This window comes from Canis lupus, chromosome 7 (assembly GCF_003254725.2).
Source record: "Canis lupus dingo isolate Sandy chromosome 7, ASM325472v2, whole genome shotgun sequence".
Lineage (NCBI taxonomy): Eukaryota > Metazoa > Chordata > Mammalia > Carnivora > Canidae > Canis > Canis lupus.
Window position 1 is genome coordinate 64176762 of NC_064249.1, and position 19721 is coordinate 64196482.

Genomic DNA, 19721 nt, shown 5'->3' on the forward strand with positions numbered 1-19721 from the left:
TCTCTTGAATCAGTTTTGTGAGGAAGTCTTAATTTACCCTCCCCCCACCCCATATATGATTATAACAATGATATCTTCTTTAGTCATGACTTCTATTTTCTGGTCATAATTTCTAGGAAGTTCAATTTTCTAATGTCAAACTCTGCAGATCTAAATTTTGGCAGGTTGATTCAATTCTGTCAATTCTTAATTTAAAAATATGTGTAGTTTCTTCAGCTGTCATTTTAATTTTGTTGATTTTTTTTTCCTAGCAAGTACAATTTTTGCAGTTTTTAACAAGATGTGATCATTCAGTGAGCTTTTAGTCTAAGACAATTTTTACAGTGTGTGGTTGTGGCCACTATCAGTTTTATTTTGATTTTTTTCAATTGGCAATATTCATTATGGATTGAATAAAGGAATGTCAATTTATATGTATGTCTTAGCTAACCCATTATGAGGTTGCGGGTGGTGTTTCTAGGATATTTCTAGGATCCCTCCAGTGTCTAGGATTGACCCCCTCTTTTGCTAAGTCAACTCTTCTGCCAGCTTTTGACCATTTTGCACATTATGTACTCAGTGTCCCTACCCTTGGCAGAGAAAACAAGCATTGGGTGTCAAAAGAGCTAGGTCAAAACATCCTACTTTGATGGAAAGTACACTCTGGTAATCAAAATGCTGGCACATGGCTTTTCTAGGGGGTAGTTTTTTAAAAAAAAAAATCTCTAAAGGCTGATGAACAAGTATCTATCAAGAGAGATTAGGTCTTCTAATATGACATAGCCATGGAGTCAGCTACCATTCTTTATTTCAACAAATACTAGATGTCTGTTGTGCTGACAATCCTGAAGAAACAAATCCAAGAATGTCAGTATTCTACTTCTACTTCTATTGTAAAATCCTCCTCATTCCACAAGAGGATTTCTTTTTTTTTAATTTTTAAAAATTTTTTTAAAAAAGATTTTTATTTACTTATTCATGAGAGACAGAGAGAGAGAGAGAAAGGCAGAGGCACAGAGCAGAGAGAGAAGCAGGCTCCATGCAGGGAGCCTGACGTGGGAGAGAAGCAGGCTCCATGCAGGGAGCCCGATGCGGGACTCGATCCCAGGACTCCAGGATCATGCCCTGGGCTGAAGGCAGGTGTTAAACCTCTGAGCCACCCAGGGATCCCCCACAAGGGGATTTCTAAACATTAGTTGACCTCTACACCTATGTAACCACACTAGTGAAATCCTATGAAGCCATAGAGGGTACCTCCTTGTTGCTCTGTTGTACATGAACAAAGAACCTTATTTTCTCTCATTCCCCAGATGTAAAGATTGTCCAACCAGCTGCTGCTGCTGCTGCTGCTGCTGCTACTGCAAGAAAGGAATCTGAAGAGCTATCTTTTGTGGAATCAAAAAGGAACAGTAGGGATACTTTTGGATTTTTTTCTTAGATCTAAAACTTTAGGCTACATTGTCACTTATAACAGTTATAATTCACCTTAGCTCATGAAATTAACCCAAGAAGACTGAAAATGAGTCCCTGAATACATACAAATTCAACCCTGTAAACTATAAGGTACTTTCTGGGCCTCATTTCTTTTAGGACATGCCCCAGGATGAAGAGTAACCTCAATGGCTGAAACATGCAATATCATTAACCATGTGATGATGGATACAATGCCCAACTACTTTGCCTTCAAAAATCTCTCTATTGTTTTTGACATCAAACTTTGAATCAGGTTTAAGTCATGTTCAGTATTGCAATATTTCATACCTGGGACTGGAGATTGAATAATATGCCACTGGGTTGAAAGGTCTGAAACCCAAAGGACGCCTGGAATTCACTGGGCAAAGGGAGATCCAAACCGGTGAACCTCAACTGTCCATCCCTGGAGAATGAGGCAGATCGCACGAGCTAAAATGCAAACAAGGAATAAATTACTGGCATTGAAATCATCTGATGGCTGAAATCCAGTATCTTCTCTTGGATCACTTCACCTGAGCTGGTTAATGTGTTTTACATTGGCTCAGGAAGAAGCACAGTGTGCTTTTTCTGCATGATAATTTACCAGTCACCTGAGTTTTTGTATGTAGAGTTGGTATTCCTTTTTTTCCTACAAATATGCAAACCTGAAGAGGTTCTGTGTCTTGCAAAAAGGTGAGAAGTAGAAATAACCAGTTCACTCTAATACCAAGTGCTACCAGAAAAACTCAAAAGTTGATTTGTAAATGAATACCAAAGTACCAAAGACAGGTTGGTTGGGGAGCCGTACTTCTCTGCAAGGCTTTGAATTCTTACCTTCCAGTCCTCTGAGCATTTTTTTGTGACTCCCACAGTGTCATTCAGCCTCACAACACCGGTAGTTTTCTTCAGATTTTTCATGCAGCCTCGGAAAGCCGGTGTAGAAATGTTAAATCTGATTTGGGGCACAAAATAGGAAGAGGTGAATCAGACCAGCCTTGGCTAAGAACCGGACCTGAAACTCTCTTCACTGTTACTTTTCACCCATAAACCAGTATGTATTTTATGAATATCTGTTCTTATGGGATTTCTATAGCACTACTTATATTGTGAAGCTGAGAAAATCGACTTCCTTTGTCTGTGATTCAGCATTCTCACCTTTAAAAAGGAACATAATAGTGTTGACAGAAGAGTGGCCAGTGTCCTCAAAAAGTTCAGGGATAGAGAATGTATGCTATCTTGAATAACTCCCCACCCTCCTTCCAGAGTCATAATAATATGTGGTGAATAGGAAGCCTATCAACAAATTAATATACCAGGGATCCCTGGGTGGCTCAGCGGTTTAGCGCCTGCCTTTGGCCCAGGGCGCGATCCTGGAGTCCCGGGATTGAGTCCTATGTCAGGCTCACCGCATGGAGCCTGCTTCTCCCTCCTCCTGTGTCTCTGCCTCTCTCTCTGTCTATGTCTATCATAAATAACTCTTAAAAAAACAAAATAATATATCATAAATATTTGATTAATAAAAAATAATTTATTAGATTCAAGAATGTTCTAGAGGGATCCCTGGGTGGCGCAGCGGTTTGGCGCCTGCCTTTGGCCCAGGGCACGATCCTGGAGACCCGGGATCGAATCCCACATCGGGCTCCCGGTGCATGGAGCCTGCTTCTCCCTCTGCCTGTGTCTCTGCCTCTCTCTCTCTCTCTGTGACTATCATAAATAAATAAAAATTAAAAAAAAATGAAGAATGTTCTAGAAAACTCTTTGCTATTTATTTTCCTGTCCACTTTTAAGTTAGTTACTATTAACTCAGTAGAAACAAACGGTTATAACTTGGTTCTAGTCAGTGATGAAAAATGTGGCGTGGCATTTTTTCAATGCCAGGCGGGAATGATGGAAAGCATTGTGAGGGTCAAACAAGTTAATGCACAGGAATTACTTGGCACTGTGCCTGGTCTGCTGTTGTGAATGCTCAGGAGTTGTTTCTGAGAGGCAAGACAGTGCTGCCCCAGACCTGAGGGCTCCTGCACCCGGGCTGCCTGGGTTCAAGCCCTGTCTCTGCTACTGGAGCTGGTGACGACTCCACTATTCTGTGACTGTTTCCTCATTTCTACCATGGGAATGTGTTAATTTGTTTCATAGAGTTGTCCTGAATTTAAATGAGTTAATATGTGTAACATACTCAAAACAGTGCCTGGTACAGAGTTAGGACTTCATGGGAGATGGTGGGGGTTAGTAACTCTCATTATGAGTAGTCATTATAATGAGAGCAATTTCTTTCTACAGCAGCTCTGCCTTTGCAGCTAACTTGGCATTCTGCCCCCCACCTTTTTTTTTTTTTTTTTTGGCATTTCTGCTTTGATTTAACTTTTGGATCTGTCTGGAGCTGACTTCACATAAAACATTAACACAGATGAACTGGCTGGAGTCTAGGCAAATATTTGTGTTTCTTAAACAAATGATGTGCGAAGAAAAACACAAAGCTGATTTCCTTATAAGTCCCTAAGGCAGCTCACCTTTCTAAATGGAAAGGTATCTGCATTCATTTTTATTCAAATCATTATAAATAGTTGAGCTACATATAATATACATAAAATTAAATTTCATTAGAAGGAAAAGGAAGAAATGAATCCTCACTGGATCCTCAAGCTCATTGCAGCTTGAGCTTAATTATTTTATAAAGGTGAGCTTCTTTTTATAAAAGAAGGAAAGTTTGTATTAATTCCTGGAGCTTGTCTATTTACACTATTTTAAAATCCATTCTCTCTTGGGTTTCCACATGGTTCAGACCCATCACCATTCCTTGATGTCCTTTCCATATAGTATAGGTTGAAGGAAGAAGGTAGCAGAAAAGCAGAAGGGGGGAAAAAGGCAGCTGGCAGATATGGAGCAACTATTCTGTGTAAGGCACAGTTATTCTAGCCTCACCATGACCTTTTGAGGGGTGTATTTTCCTCTCTAACATTTACTGAGCTCTTACCACATGCCTGGCGCTGTGCTAACTCCTTTACTCATTTTGAATCCTCACATGGCCCTGAGAGATGGGTAGCTACTCTGACCATGTTCCAGATGTGCATGGGGAGGTGTGGGGAGGTTAAGTAATTTGTCTGAGGTCACGTGGCAAGGAAGTGGCAGCTCTGGCATCTGAGCAGTCTGAGTCACACAAACTAGCGTGACTCAAAGTCCTTGTTCTTTACACTTACACAGTTTGTATACCCACAGCACTTGGAACAATTAGGACTCTTTCCTACAGAAGAACTGTTATCTACAGCAAAGATGTTAAGATGGAAGATTTATTTCCATTCTTCTTTGGCAGTGTTCTTGTTACTGTGGCTCATGTGAGGGCCTAGATTTCCACATTTGCTCCAGCATACAAAGACTGAACACACTTGCTAGAGGAATGTGATGGTGTAGGAGTGCAGGCTGCTATACTGATGGGTTTGCACACTGAGATACATATGCACACCGGGGGTCCATTCACAAAGGCCTAACCAGTCCAAGCTCACGGCAGGCAGATTTCAGAGCCAGAAGACCCAAATGTGGTCCTAAACTGAGTAAATGTCCAATAGATCCTTGACTGATTTTTACTTTTTGAATTATTTTCATTTTAATGGTTTATTATTACACTGATGTAGGTCAACAATGGTGTAGGTCCTGAGGAAAGATTTTTCCTGGTGGCTTGAGGGCCTCTGGCATTATCAGGGGTGATTTTCTCTTCTCACAGAAAGCAGATAGGATTAACAGGTTGTGATTGGACTGGAATCCTAAAAAAGTCATTCTTAGATCTGGGCCTCCATTCCCAAAAGTTACACTATAGTGAAAGAGGAGAAAACAGGGCATCTGCAAAATCTCTTGGTCAGCGCTGGTTTAGCGATTATGCTGGTTTGCTTTGTTCCAGATTAGGCTTATGTCCTCCTGTCTGTAAGGACCTCCTACTAATGCTGGGGTCAGAACACCTGCCTCCTTTAGAAAAACTGCTTGCTTGCCCCTTGGAGCTTGGCTATGAGTGATAAGTAGGACTCCTCTCTGCCCACCCCACCCCTACCCTTCAGTGACTCACATCAGAGGGAGTTTTAGAACTCTCTGGACCATCAAAGATGTCACCAGAGGGATGAAGCAGGGCCAGAAACATCAATATGGCTTGGCATTTTATTTGCAAGGGAGTAAAAGGCCAGGGATATCTTTTGACTGGCTTTTATCTCCTATATTTTCCATGTTCTTGTGATTTTAATTTAAAAAATCAAAGTATAAACTTGCCCATAAAAGGGAATAATCCCTTGTTTGAAAGCCTCTAGGACAGATTACTAGGAAAATTCTGTCTATATATCTATCTGTATATGCATAACTAGATCCATGTATATATTTCTTTAATGGATAGGGATGATGAGGCAAAGAAAGGCTGAGTGCTGACTTAACCCAAGATCACATGGCTCTTTGGTGGCTAAGCCAAAATTAGAACGACTTCTTTTGGTTCTCATCCACTACCCTTTACTAGTAAACCCTGACTGACTGGTACCTGCATCGCTATCTGGGGGTCTTTTGCTCACACTATGCAAATGCAAACCATGGGCCAGTGGCTTCTTTGCTGCCTCCGAGAATTCCTCAGTGGTCTCGGTGAGCCCACTCCCCCTGTACCTGAGCTACATTCACTCTTTCTCTAGCCCAGACTTCTCTGCAGAAGTCCAGGCCTTTTGTCCGACGGCTTTCCAGCATCTCCACCTCCTATCTCTCAGGCTCTGGGAACTCAGCCTGTCTCAGACTGAACCCATCCCCCTGCCCTTCTGCTGGTGCTGTTCACATGCCCAAGTGCTGGAGCAAAACCCAAGCGTCATCCTTGACCACTTTCTACATTCCTCCCCAAACACAAGCCATCATTCAGTACTACCCATTCACTGTCCTAGGTATGTTGAGAATCCGTTCCCTTTGCCTTATCTGCACTGCCATTCCCCTGAGGCCACTCTCATCTCTTATCTCTGTGGACATGCTCATCATGTCATCATCCAACTGCTCCACCAACCTCTGCCCTGCACCAGTCAAATCTGATAATGTCCTTTCTCTGGTAGTGTCCTTCCAGTGATGCCCTACTGAGTCTTTCAAGATCCTCTGTGTTCAGGCCGCTGCTTCCCACACCAGTCCCACATGGCATCCCTGGCCTGCTTCACCAGTGTCCTCCAGTTCCTTGAAAGGTCACACTTTCCCCAGCTCTTGGTGTTTCACATATGTTGATTGCTGCTGTCTTTCAGGTCCAAGCTAGAAGCCACCTTCCCAATGCCCCAACTGGATTAAATTCTCTCCATGGGCCACACTCTGTGATCTCCCTTCGGCTATGTTCATTGTTGTGTTCCCAACACCTCTCACACTGCCTGATGTCACTGGACACCCAGTGAGTATTTGTGTAATGAGTAAATAAACAGGAACCTCAGATGTGTACAGTAGTACTGACTTCCTTAAGTTAATCTATTTTATCACATTTAATTGAATAAAATCAAGATTATTGCTCATTAGTAATAGCAATTCATGGTTGAATTGATATGATATGGATGATACTAAATATGAATACCACCTCTTTGGTTCTCAATTTCTTCATCTATAAAGTTCAGAAATTACGTCCCATGCAAGGTCCTTTCTAATTCAAAGAGTCTAAGACATTCACTCCCAAACTATATTAAAGTGCTGAGCTTTCTTATGTGCATTTTTGTCTTTGAGGGCAACCAGAAGAACTTTAAAACAAATATTAGTTCATCTTTACTATAGATGGACAGATGTCCAAATATATAAGGTTTCTTGAAGACAGACTACCTGTGCACAACACCTTATAAATCATATCTAGTATTCCTTCCAACTCATTTATAAATTAGAAAAAGAGTTCACTAGCCTCAGATCTCGTATAAAAAAATAATGATAATCAAACAATGTAGGAGTGCTCTTAACTCAGTCATGAGTCTGTACTAACCCTTCCAGGAAATCTTGCCACACATTATCATCAGCTGTTTAAAAGCCTTTTGGAGAATACAAACACATGTAAATGTAAAATATTTTTGTTTTGTAAAAGTTATTTTTAAGTGCATTCTCAAAGTGGTGGGGTTTTTTTCTCATTCAGATTAGGCTTCACTTCCTTTCAAAATAACTTAAGTCATCCATGTATTCATTATCCAAGAAGCAGTTATGCACCCGTTCCATAATTGATAACACATCAGGGGCAGGTGACACAGACATGCCTTACATTCTAGAGATACTTCCTGAAGGCAGCAACCCCAACTTTCAGCGCCCAGTGCTGCTTGTCAGGCCATGGAACTGTCTGGACTCTCCAATGCTATTGTTAAGGACTCCAGGGCCACAGCCTCCATTTTTATCAGCAGCATTGTCAACACAAATCATATTCTTATGGTTTCTCTGGGGTGACCCACAGTTTCCTCACTCTCCTTTCAGTGGCCAGTCCTATAATCCACTGTTTACAAACTCTTTGACTCTGTTGGTTAACACATTAATACTGAAAAGTTAAACTTGTTTTGTTGTTGAATTTTAAAAAGGTAGACTTATCAATAGCAATCACAAGCAAAACCACTCAACCATAATCTGCTCCAGTTTTGTTTTGTTTTGTTTTGTTTGTATTTTTGGTTTTTTTAGATCATCTTACCTTTCCCTGATTGAGATCGGAATTCCTCCCAGATAATATGTGCTGAAATCAAATATGTCACCATCAATTTGGCTATTTTGGGAACTCACAGCTATTGATATACGGTTTTGGAATTTTCCAATTACGATCAGTATCTAAAATAAATGAAAGATAAATCAGTAAGCAATGCAAAATTAAAGAATCCTATTCAGCATGAGTCAGGGCTATTATAGTTTTATTTCCTTCAGATTGATGATATACATGGTAGGAAGACTATGAGCAGTGGTGCTTTTGGATAAAAATATAATATTAAAACATTTTAATAGAAATGCTCGCATTTGAAATTAATCATGTTTTATATATGCCATATACATATTTCATGCCCAGGTACTCAGATTTTGAAAGGATATGTCCCTCCTCCTTTAATTACTGTGACTTAGTCTGGTAATAGAAAAATGTTCTGGGCATTAACTTAATTTTAAAGGACATTTAACAATTCATGTGAATAGACTCAAAGGATGTACCCGGTGGTCTTTTCCATCATTGACAATGTGTCCAATTTCTCTTTCTTTTGGTGGCTCTGAATTCAGTTTGTATTGCACCAGGAGCTTGCCATCTTCTATATTTAGAGATATGAAGCGATCCTAGAGCATGGAAACAATGTAGATTACCAGAAGATTCCACTGAAGAAGACCCAGAGTGCTGGAACTCAAGTTACTCTCAAGTTACAAACTGCTCTCAGCTGTAGCTACTTCCTCGGTTAATAGGGACAACGGTGCTGAAATATCCAACGCCAGGATGGATATGATGGGTAAATGTCATAAGCTGTGTTCAACATTGTGCACAGTGGCTGGCACACAGGAAAGATGCAATAAATGCAGCTGTTATCATGATTTTGTTTCATGATATCCATAACCAGCATGCACAATGGAAAGGGAAAAGATACAGGTCAATAATACCATTTGAAAAGATGATTGCTACCTTTCAGAAAGAGGTATGGTCTCAGTGAAACCCCTGACATTTGCCACCATCTGCTCACAGACTTGTCTCAGTTTCATTTGCTGACTCATCCCTGTGTAGCCCCCCTCCTTCCATCTGAACGTGGAGGGTTCCTCCAAGGCCCGCAGAGGACCTCTTCTTCTCTTCCACCTTCTCTTTGCCTCAAAGTCACAGTTACTTCTGCAGCCCCAATGTAGGTGTGTGCCCATGAAGCCCAGATGATTCTCTCCAGCCTAGGCTTGTCTCCTCAGGGTCAGATCTGACATCTGATTACCTGACTGTTACTGCACACGTGACTCATGGATACCTCAGATTTGAATATCTCAAGCAGGACTCGAGATCTACGTGCCTCCCAGCTGCCAAGCTTGTCTCTCTGCCCTTCCAACTGCTCGCTCTCCTCCTTTCTCTCTCTCACCACTAATCAATCACCTTGCGAGCCAGCCAGAAACCTAGTAGGAGTCACTCTTAATCCTCCTCCCCCATTTCCTTTTTTTTTTATTATTATTTTTTTTAAATTTATTTTTATTTATTTATGATAGTCACACAGAGAGAGAGAGAGAGAGAGAGAGGCAGAGACACAGGCAGAGGGAGAAGCAGGCTCCATGCACCGGAAGCCCGATGTGGGATTCGATCCCGGGTCTCCAGGATCGCGCCCTGGGCCAAAGGCAGGCGCCAAACCGCTGCGCCACCCAAGGATCCCCTCCTCCCCCATTTCCAATCAAAACTTGTCCGTTCCACCATGTCTCAACTCTCTGCCCATTGCATGCCACCTAGTGTCAGCCACACTTCTTTGGTCAGACTGCACAGCAATAGTGTCCCCTCTTCCCCATGTCCCCTCTGTCCCTTCCTGAATCTATTTGCCACTCTGCAGCCACAGCGCTCCATGGAAAATGCAAGCACATGACATTACCCTCCTTTGTTGTCATGGGAGGAAGGGGACGGTGAATCCCCAGCACATGTTGTGAGGCTCTGACCACCCCTTCCGCTTGGTTTCTCTATGCTCCCTCTGCCTCTCCATGCTCTAGACACACAGGCCACCATTCTGTCCCTGGGCACTCCCTGTCCTTCCCAACTCTGGGCCCTCTTTATGTCCCTCTCTCTGCAGAGCCCTATCTTCTACTTTCCTCAGGGTCTCAGATTACCCAACCTTGATCAAGTCTTTTATACATCTTCATTCACCCCAGTGTTTTCCTCTATACCACTTATGACAATTGTGATGAATCAATTAACCAATCAATGAGTATAGCTTTGTTAAATATTTGTCTTCCTCTCTAGAATATAAGGTTCTTGAGGATAGCAACTGTGTCAATCTTGATTGTAACTGCCTCCCTATCCCTGGGCAAGGCACAGACCTGAACCAGCCCTTTCCTTAGTAGAAAGATACGCTGAGGAATTTCCAATGTAAGGCTTAAAGGGTTATTCTTCCATGGTTCCCTGATGACAAGAAGGCCTTTCTTCGACATCTGCTGACAAAGTCCTTGCTTAAAAGTAACATCAGTCCTTGTCTGGATCCTAAATCTTATCCTTTGTAGCTAGTTGGGGTTCATCACACTTAGAAACAACAGTCACCTTGGCTCACTGAGTCATGAGCCACTCTGCTTGATGGCAGTGCTCAAAATCATTTTATCTGGTTATTAATGATGTTCCATGTATTTTTTTCTAACATGAGTAGTATTTCTGGCTCTTAGTCTCCAAGAACTCAAAATGTAGTACAAAGAAGCCATCACTTTGGAAAATGGCCACCTTGCCCTGAAGATGCTGTGGTGACTTCTCAGCTCCCTGGACTCTATAGGCAGGTCAAGACCTTCCAAAACCCTCAGAACTGGCTCAGTCTTGGAATCTCCTGGAAGGTCAAGACCAGCCCCAGAGAGGAGAGCTGATCAGGTCCATGTCCCCACTCTACAGGTAGAAGGGGTTGGTCAAATCCCAAGTCCCGTATCAATCCCTCCCTCTCAGACAGAAATATCATGGGCTGATCCACATTTCTCTAGAAATGCTACCTGTGGAGCGACCACAAGACCCCATTCTTAGGAGTAGTCAACTCCAGGCCCATCTCCCAGCAGATGGCACTGACCATCACTTGTAGAGTCACTTTGAATTTTTCCAAACTAGACTTAAGAATGGCCTCTGGAAACCTCAGCTGCTTGAAAACAGAGAGGCTTCCATGTCTTGAAAAGCCAAGGATCAGGCTGATAAAGACATAATTCCACACAGCCTGGCAAGAGTCGGTCCAAGATGCAAACAGCAGGAGGTCAAACAGTCTGACTCTCAGAGATCCCTAGGAAGTCGTCATGTGACATCAGGCAGAATAAGTAGATTATGAGACAAACACTAGTTTTCAGAGAATAAAACCGACGATGGCATGTTTTGGTGGCATGTTCTCAAATTCCCAATTACTTTGCCCTGTTAAAACACACACACTCCCATAGCCAAAGAAAGCAGAATTGGGCCGAGAGAAAAGATACAGGTAACACTGGCACACTTTTTCAGATCTAGTTAGTTGTTTATAATAACCCAGTTACCCCAAAGTTGCTGAATTGAATGGACAGATTTGGTATATTTGGATGTTTGTTATAGAATACCTGGTTTTCTGCAAAGAACAGCAGTCCTCTATCCACAGTGGTCTGAATCGTCAGTCCAAAGTTTGGGTTGGGAGCATTTAGTTGAGTCGGAACTCGAGCGTAGCCTGTACCTTCAAAATAATTTCTGTCTGACTCTTCCTTTCTCCTGTCAACATCAATGATCATACGTTAGAACACAGCAGTAAAAGACCACCACTCAAGTGTGCTTATTAATACGAGATCCTGCTCTCTGAAAAACAGAGCAAAACCCACGCAATGTAGCTGTCATGATTTTGTTCAAGAAGAGGAAATGTCTTTAGAACGTTAACATAGCCAGCTATTTCTCTTGGATGTGTTCTTATGCTCCATGATAATCAAACTGTAGCTCAAAAAAAGATAATAGTTAAGTGTTTCCTTTGGAAAGATCTACTTAGGAAGATGTAGCCTAGGAGCTGAAGACCTTGAAATGTAAAAAACTATTAACTGGAAATATAATTTTCTTCTGAGTAATAAATAGTCTGTCCAAATCCTTTTAACTATAGGGAAGGTCAGGAGCTTAAGAGAGCAATTTTCAAATAGGTCCAGGTGCCAAAGTACCTAGAAAGTCATGGTGCACTTCGTGGACTAAAATGTTTTTTTGAAACTTACAGTAAATATGTAATTTTGTGCCTGAATCAGGGACCATCTAATACTGAATATTTTGTGATAGGAGGCACCAAAAATTTTAAAAGGATTTTTTTTTAAAAATTGAGAAATTATCAATCTAATATTTTATACAAATGAGGATATCTTAGGCATGGACTAGTAGTATTGCATGCAGTCATAATTTAAGATCTACTGGCCCAAAGCTACCAGTGACACCAAAAGCATCTCATCGGCTCATACCTTTATTTATTATATGTAATATAACTGCAAGTTACTAAAAATCACAGTTACAGAGACATTCGTTCCTGGTTGTTGTTGTTCATTTTTGTTTTTACCTTCTACAAGGCTCTACTTCAGTTGTGTTGAGATTGAAAGTTTTTTTGAAGTTGTACAAGCTCAGAACATTTTCATTGAGGTCATCTAATTCAATACAACCTTTGTACGGAGGGAACCTCAGTCTAGCAGGAAGCTGAAAGAATGAAACAAAAAATCTAATTCAACAAAGGACAATGATCAGGTCAGGCAAGAAATAGTATGAATCCATCACTTGTAACTGTCATGATAGCATAGGGGTTAAGAATGTGGACCCTGGAGCGGGAGGCCCTGGGTTTGCTATTGACCAGCTGTCTGACTTTGGACAAATTATCAAACTGCTCTATCTCAGTTTCTTCATTCATAAAAAGGGAATGGTACTGATGCCTATTTAAATTTATATGCTTAAGTCTAGATCACCGTGCACAGGAAGTACTGAATAATTGTTAACTTTTATCACTGGATATCCTTTAAGAATATATAGTTCAACCTATTTTATATATAGTGTATAATTGAAATAGAGACCTGAGGTCATTACGCCAAATTAAAAGGTAAATATATTCACTGGGTGAAATAACATTTACACTTACTGTAAAGTCAGATGGGTAACCTCCAACATAAAATACAGTATTTTCAGGATCCAGATTGAGGAGTGTGTGGCTGTTTCCACTATCCATTTCATGGAATTGGGATGATCCAGGTTTACTGGATGTGGCTTTTTTGGTGTAATTTAGACTTGCAAACTGATAAATTCTGTTTAAAAATAAATTAAGGTTATTTTTAAAAATTATATAAAAATGGAAGAAGTCAAAGCCAAGGTACTAAAAATGGGTTTTAGCAGTACATACAATGGGAGTTTGGTGAGTGTGGGTCAGATTAATAAACAGCAGCAGTCAATGGGACTTGTACCTCTGAAATTTCACCCGGTCCATAATCGCCTCCTGAGTTTCGCTCTTGATCACGCTCTGGTCCACTTGGAGTTCAGACTCCTGTTCTCCCAGGTTGTAGACACATGTGAGCCTGCCATCTACAACTGCCATGCCAATGTAATCCCTGGAGATCTGGATACATAAAGGCCACCTCAGAATACTTTGCACGCACACTGTTCCTCTCAACTTCCCATCCCAAAAGAGTCTATTTCAAGTAACTAACAGGTTTTACGCAATATGCCTTGGGCAGACAGAATAAATGAGTTAACTCCTTGTACAGAATAATACAGACAGAACACTTAATTAATAATGTCTGAACTGTCTTTGCTCCTAGATCGCTGCACTCATGTATGCACTCCCCCATTCACTCAACCTGCAAATATTTGCCAAGCACTTGCCATAAAGGTGAACCAGATATAGACTTAGGTCTCCATTAGATTTTAGTCCTATAAGGGAAATAAGCCATGCAATGATGGCCCTGTACCATACAATGATTAAGACTTTGTGCATGCCTCTGTTATAATACCTAGAACCCTCTGTTATCATGGTCAGCTATGTATGTATCCTTCTCTGTTAGAATATGAGCACCTGGAGGTACATAGGAAATTTTACAATTGTGGTAAAATATTCATGAGATGCAATTTACATTCAAGAAACAAATTTTTGTTTATCATAAATACAGTGTTGTGCCTTATAGGTAGATGGTATAATTTTGTTGAAGGAATAAAGTAATGTGCATTTTGTCACAATACAAAGTAGAAAAGTTAAGCCACAAGAAAGCTACAAAGTACCAACATTTTAAAGCATTAGAGAGTTATTAATAATAGTGTCAATTTTAGGAATCTCTAAACACCACATTTACTAATGACAACCAACAACTTCCTAATTGGCTAGAATTTTCTAGAACCAGGTTTCAGACTTTTTTTTCCAGCCACTGTATCCTAACCCAGCCAGTGATTACCATATCCTCTGACAAGTTGAAGAAATATACTTTAAGAGGAGGGACTAAAAGCTAAAATGAACTGTTCAAGAGGTGCCTATGTAGCTCAGATGGAGTGTCTGACTTTTGGTTTTAGCTCAGGTCATGATCTCAGGGTTGTGAGATCAAGTTCTGAATGGAGTCTGCTTAAGATTCCCTCTTCCTCTCCCTGTACCCCAGCCCCTGCTCACTTGCTCTCTCGGAAGAAAAAGAAAGAAAAGAAAAGAAAAGAAAAAAAGAAAGAAAGAAAGAAAGAAAGAAAGAAAGAAAGAAAGAAAGAAAGAAAGAAGAAAGAAAGAAAGAAAGAAAGAAAGAAAGAAAGAAAGAAAGAAGGAAGGAAGGAAGGAAGAAAAGGGAAGGGAAGGGAGGAAGGGAAAGGAAGGGAAAGGAAGGGAAAGGAAAGGAAAGGAAAGGAAAGGAAAGGAAAGGAAAGGGAAGGGAAGGGAAGGGAAGGGAAGGGAAGGGAAGGGAAGGGAAGTAACTGCTCAAAATTCCTGTAACATAGTGGTTTAAAGATTTTAGAACTAGAAAGAGATGGGGCAATTGAATATCTTATTAAATAGTCAGGAGAGGTTTCATTTCACTCCAGTCCTCATCCACAGATGGTGCCCCCCTGCAGACTTGAGAAAAGGTCTACAGCTGGGCATTCTGAGGAGGAGGACAGGGTCATGATTTTGTGATGAAGAATCACAGCTGATTTCCATGAAGCCTTGTATTGTTGTCCTCGTTGTGCAGGGACAGATGCCAATCTTTAACCCCTAGTATTTATGTGCTCATGTGTGCATACACGTGTCATTTGCTGAGCCCACTGGGCAAGGCCTCTCCATCAGATAAGACTAACAGATAATAATCTGCAATTGATGGGTGGCCCCTTGTGCCATCAGAGGTGGTAGAGTCTGCTGACATATTGGTGGGATTTCTTCCTGCTGTGCCAATGGCAGTGATAGCATAGGGCTATAGCATAGTCGTGACATGTGACTCAAAAACCATACTGTTTTGGTCCACAGCATTCCAGGAGGACACTTAACAGTTCTATGGAGGGGATTGAATGGCATGAAAAATGCCTCCTACCAACAACCAGCACTAACTTATAAGGCGTGTGAGTAAGCCAAACTGAAAGCAAGTCTCCAGCCCCAGTCAAGCCTTCAGATGACTACAGCCCCAGCCAACATCTTGACAGACACCTCAGGAGAGACCCTGAGTCAGAATCATCTGGCTAAGTCACTCTTGAACATTGCACCATAGAAACAGTGTGAAATAATAAATGTTTACAGTTTCTTGGGACCAGTCTGGTGGTCATGCAGCAAATATATAACCAATATTCCCCCCCCCCCAAAATCCCCTAAACCATATTGTTTCAAAAACAAGAGAAATGTTGAAGCAATACCTACATCTTTATTTCCAAGGTACATCACAAACATATTCTCAGTCCTCCCACTTTCTCTTGATTCAGGTCTTTGGAGAAAGAAAGAAAGAGATGTGTATCCTTTCAAATCTTCCAGGTCATTCGGCAGCCGGACTTCAACTCCAGATTTACCATTGAACCTCATTGGGACAGCAACCTGTGAGGGAAAAGATCTAGGTCATTAAATATTCTTCTGTGAGGAGAGGGGGTGTGCTCGGAAGGGCAGCCTGGGACTGTGCCACGACTCCTTTCAGCTCTGTATCAGCATTTCCCAGTTGTTACAATAAAGAGCAAAGGAATGTGCATGTCTCCTAGATCTGGGTTATAAACTCATGAAGCTGCTTCAGGAGCTGGGTAATAAAGCATTCATGTTCTTCCTGTTTACCAGCCAAAGGTCTTTGAGAAGTGCATCTAATTCTCTGTGCCAGAAACGATAATCATTATTACAATCATAGTTGCAACCCTAGGAGGTTTTTGTATAGAATGACCTAACATGTATGGAAGCACTTAAAATGGTGCCTGGCATGTTGTAGATTATAATTCATCAAATACTATTATTTTTGAAATAAATTATTTAAGGAATCATTCCTCATTAATATATTACATGTTATAGTTGCATTTATTACAGGCATTCAGTCCTTAAAAATGAATGCATCAGGGCTCTCTAAAACAGTGCTTCTTAAACTCAGTGGACAAGTTTAAGAAGCCATTTTTTCCCCTCTCTAATCTGCCCCAGACCAGTACTTTTGTAAATATATTAAAAATTAAATTACTAGAAAAATGAAATAAAGAAGGTATGCAGAGTACACACCTACTATCCCATGCTTGAATTTTGAGGCAATTCAAATTATTAAAAGTTTTTAGACATATACTTTCAACTTTATATTTATATATAATAGGCCTGTAACATAATTTCTCTGACTAGTATTGGCCTGTTGACCAGCTTGGGTAGATGGCACTCAAACACAGAAAATAAATATTCCTTAATGATCTAAAGAATAGCAGCCTAGAATGACACATCAACTATATTTTATCTATCAAGCATTGAAATATTTATGGGAAACCTTGTATATACAAGGCCTTATGTTGGAATAGAGTACTTAGTGGTGGCGTGGGCTGTCATTCTCCAACGTGCCTGTGACTGAGCACCCCTCACCCATTTTACAGGCTCATTTCATGTCTCTTTTTCACTCCCCTCTGCTCTCTAGTCTATCTAACCACATCCTGAGTCTTTCCTGGCATGCCCTTTGTCACCTGGAAAACTCTATCTTTTTAATTTTTTTAATTAAGAAATCATTTCATGTATACATAAAAAATGGAGAATATACCTGCATATTCATTACATTCTTAAGAAATTAAACATTAGTGGTACCATTGCAGCTCCTTGCATGTCTCACCTTGTCCGTGTTCCTCTCTCAGAGGCCACACTACCCTGGATTTAGACTCCCATGCAGAGTCCATGCATGTTGTATTATTTTTATTAAAATGCTTCTATCTATAGACTATAATTAATCTTATTTCTCATGTTTTAAATATTTTAATAGATATGATATCTTTACACATCCATCTACAATCTGCTTTCTTGGCCTTACTCTGTTTTTAGGTTTATCTGTGTTGACACACCTGGTGGCTCCAGCTCATTCACATTTATTGTGGTATGGTCTTTGTATAAATTTATCACAATTTTATCCATCTCCTATTGACGGACATTTGACTTTTTTGCAATTATTTTTTGTGGTGACAAGCTGTGTCACATTGAACATTCTTATGCATGTCCTTTAGTACCATTCTGAGCCTCTCCAGGTAGAAAGGAGTATCAAGATCTGCATAACACAGCTTTATCTAGTTTCTTAGTGTAGTCTGCTTACCAGCTGCCTCATGCAGCAGCTGGTAAGCAACCCGAGTCCAGGACTTTGGTTTACTAACCCCTGTATCTTGGGAGTGCCACACAACAGCTCAAAAGTGCTGGCTTATTTTTTGAGTTGTATTTTATAATTTTCCACTTACATCGTACTATTATCCAGGAACTATTTTACATTACCTACTTTAATCCTAAAAATCTCATGGGGTCTGTCTTTATTATGTACCCTGCTCTCCAAATGAACAAAGTAAGGCACAGAGTGATGAAGTGGCTGGCTCAAGGTCTCCCACCTCATAACTGACAGAACTAGGATCTAAACCAACGCAGTCTAGTTTGGTCAACAAGCTCTTAACCACTGTGTTATTATACACTTCAAATTTTGTTGGATAAATTAGTGAATGAACACAGAAGGACAAAAGCTAGAAATAATATTTTTCATTTGGTGTTATAAAGCACAATTGGGTGTGAAAGGGTGTGTCTTCCAAACTGTGCCTCGTACTTTATGATTTCCTGCCACAGATTTTTTTTTTTTTCCCTCCTGCTAAAGGTTTTACGTTGGGAGTACTTCTCTTTCTCAGATGTAAGGGCAGAAGTAATAGTAAGCCTAGGAATCAACCATTAGGGCAGTGATACTCTGACTTGGTTTCCCAACCCTCTCTCTCCAAATATCTCACGGGGGAGGGGGTAGATGAAAAACGCAAGATGTTTCATTAATATTATTTTAGGACAAAACAAATTGTGCGAAGTGTCAGGAATTCAAGTGGATACTGTCAGGTCAAAGTGAGAAAGGCTGATGAATTTGTATTCCAAAGAAGGATATCTGCTAGAATCCTCTGTCTTCAATAAAAGTGGATTCTACAACTTTCAAGTTATAATAAGAAAGCAGGACCTGTGCAGTATCACCCCAGCACATTCTGATCATAGAACCCCCACTTGAACTTGCAGTAATACTTCACCAACTGTCTGGAGGAGAACCCTTCCACCTGCCTGCATAAACTCAGTGGGGAGGAAACTACTCCAGGTCTCTGACATTCCAGATCATTTAGGCATGAAGGTAATGCGCACTTCTGAAGGCTGGCAGGAGGAAGTCAACATTCACATCCCAAATAACCAAAGAGTTAGAACAAGAAAGACAACCAGTTCATGTGTAAACAAGTGCCTTCTGTTTCTTGATGAATGTGGTAACTTTTCAAAGAAGGAGGCTTAGTGGGATCCCTGGGTGGTGCAGTGGTTTGGCCCCTGCCTTTGGCCCAGGGCGCGATCCTGGAGACCCGGGATCGAGTCCCACATCGGGCTCCCAGTGCATGGAGCCTGCTTCTCCCTCTGCCTGTGTCTCTGCCTCTCTGTCTCTCTCTCTCTCTGTGACTATCGTAAATAAATTAAAAATTAAAAAAAAAAAAAAGAAGGAGGCTTAGTGCCTGGCAATGTGGGGACACACCTACCTTATTTGCAGCATCTCTGGCCTGCTGAATTAACTCCCTGATACGGTCCACATTATCAGAAATGTTGCCCAGTGGCAACAGCTGTTGGTTGATACTTTCAATCTTGCTCAGAAGATCAGGCAGTTTGTTGGTTAATTTCTTTACTGTTGGTGAGATTATAAAACAGAAATTTATAGTTATGAGTTAGGAAAAGGTTAAATGTAGATTTTTCTCATTGACAATATGTCAAGTGTTATGTATGGTTCCCAAATATTGGATAGGATGACTCAGAGTCAGGCAAATACCTTTCCTAAATACATCATGCCTTTATCCTATAATCTAGATATCAAGTTATCTTTCTTGACCACTATAGAAGAAAAGAAATCTTTGGTTTTTGATCCTTAATATCAATTATAATTTAATACCTCATAATTAAGGGATCTGTATCTCTATAAAAGGAAAAATCAATAGCAATGTTAATGGATTAAAAAAAAATCCTACCTAGGAATGCCTGGGTGGCTCAGTGGTTGAGCTTCAGCTCAGGACATGATTCCGGAATGCCTGGATG

At 40.7% G+C, this 19721-nt stretch overlaps 1 protein-coding gene and 1 long non-coding RNA gene across 4 annotated transcripts in view; one reads left to right on the forward strand and one right to left on the reverse strand.

Annotated features, from left to right (window-relative positions):
• Positions 1-6805, forward strand: part of LOC112647954 (uncharacterized) — a 39092-nt gene extending 32287 nt beyond the window's left edge. Inside the window, exons 5-6 of one of the 2 annotated variants that reach the window (XR_003128592.3) lie at positions 1290-1388; positions 6669-6805. This is a non-coding gene — a long non-coding RNA (uncharacterized LOC112647954). Of the gene's footprint in view, positions 1-1289; positions 1743-6668 lie in introns of those variants that run through there. The other variant, XR_004817251.2, reaches the window with a different exon arrangement.
• Positions 1-19721, reverse strand: part of LAMA3 (laminin subunit alpha 3) — a 250272-nt gene that overhangs the window by 22938 nt on the left and 207613 nt on the right. For both annotated transcript variants that reach the window (XM_025429300.3, XM_025429301.3), the window contains 10 exons: positions 19175-19317; positions 15858-16028; positions 13468-13619; positions 13149-13311; positions 12582-12715; positions 11623-11767; positions 8566-8685; positions 8063-8196; positions 2266-2383; positions 1741-1881 (listed from right to left, as the gene is read on the reverse strand). In XM_025429300.3, the coding sequence (XP_025285085.3) occupies positions 1741-1881; positions 2266-2383; positions 8063-8196; positions 8566-8685; positions 11623-11767; positions 12582-12715; positions 13149-13311; positions 13468-13619; positions 15858-16028; positions 19175-19317 (1421 nt within the window). The remainder of the gene's footprint in view (positions 1-1740; positions 1882-2265; positions 2384-8062; positions 8197-8565; positions 8686-11622; positions 11768-12581; positions 12716-13148; positions 13312-13467; positions 13620-15857; positions 16029-19174; positions 19318-19721) is intronic.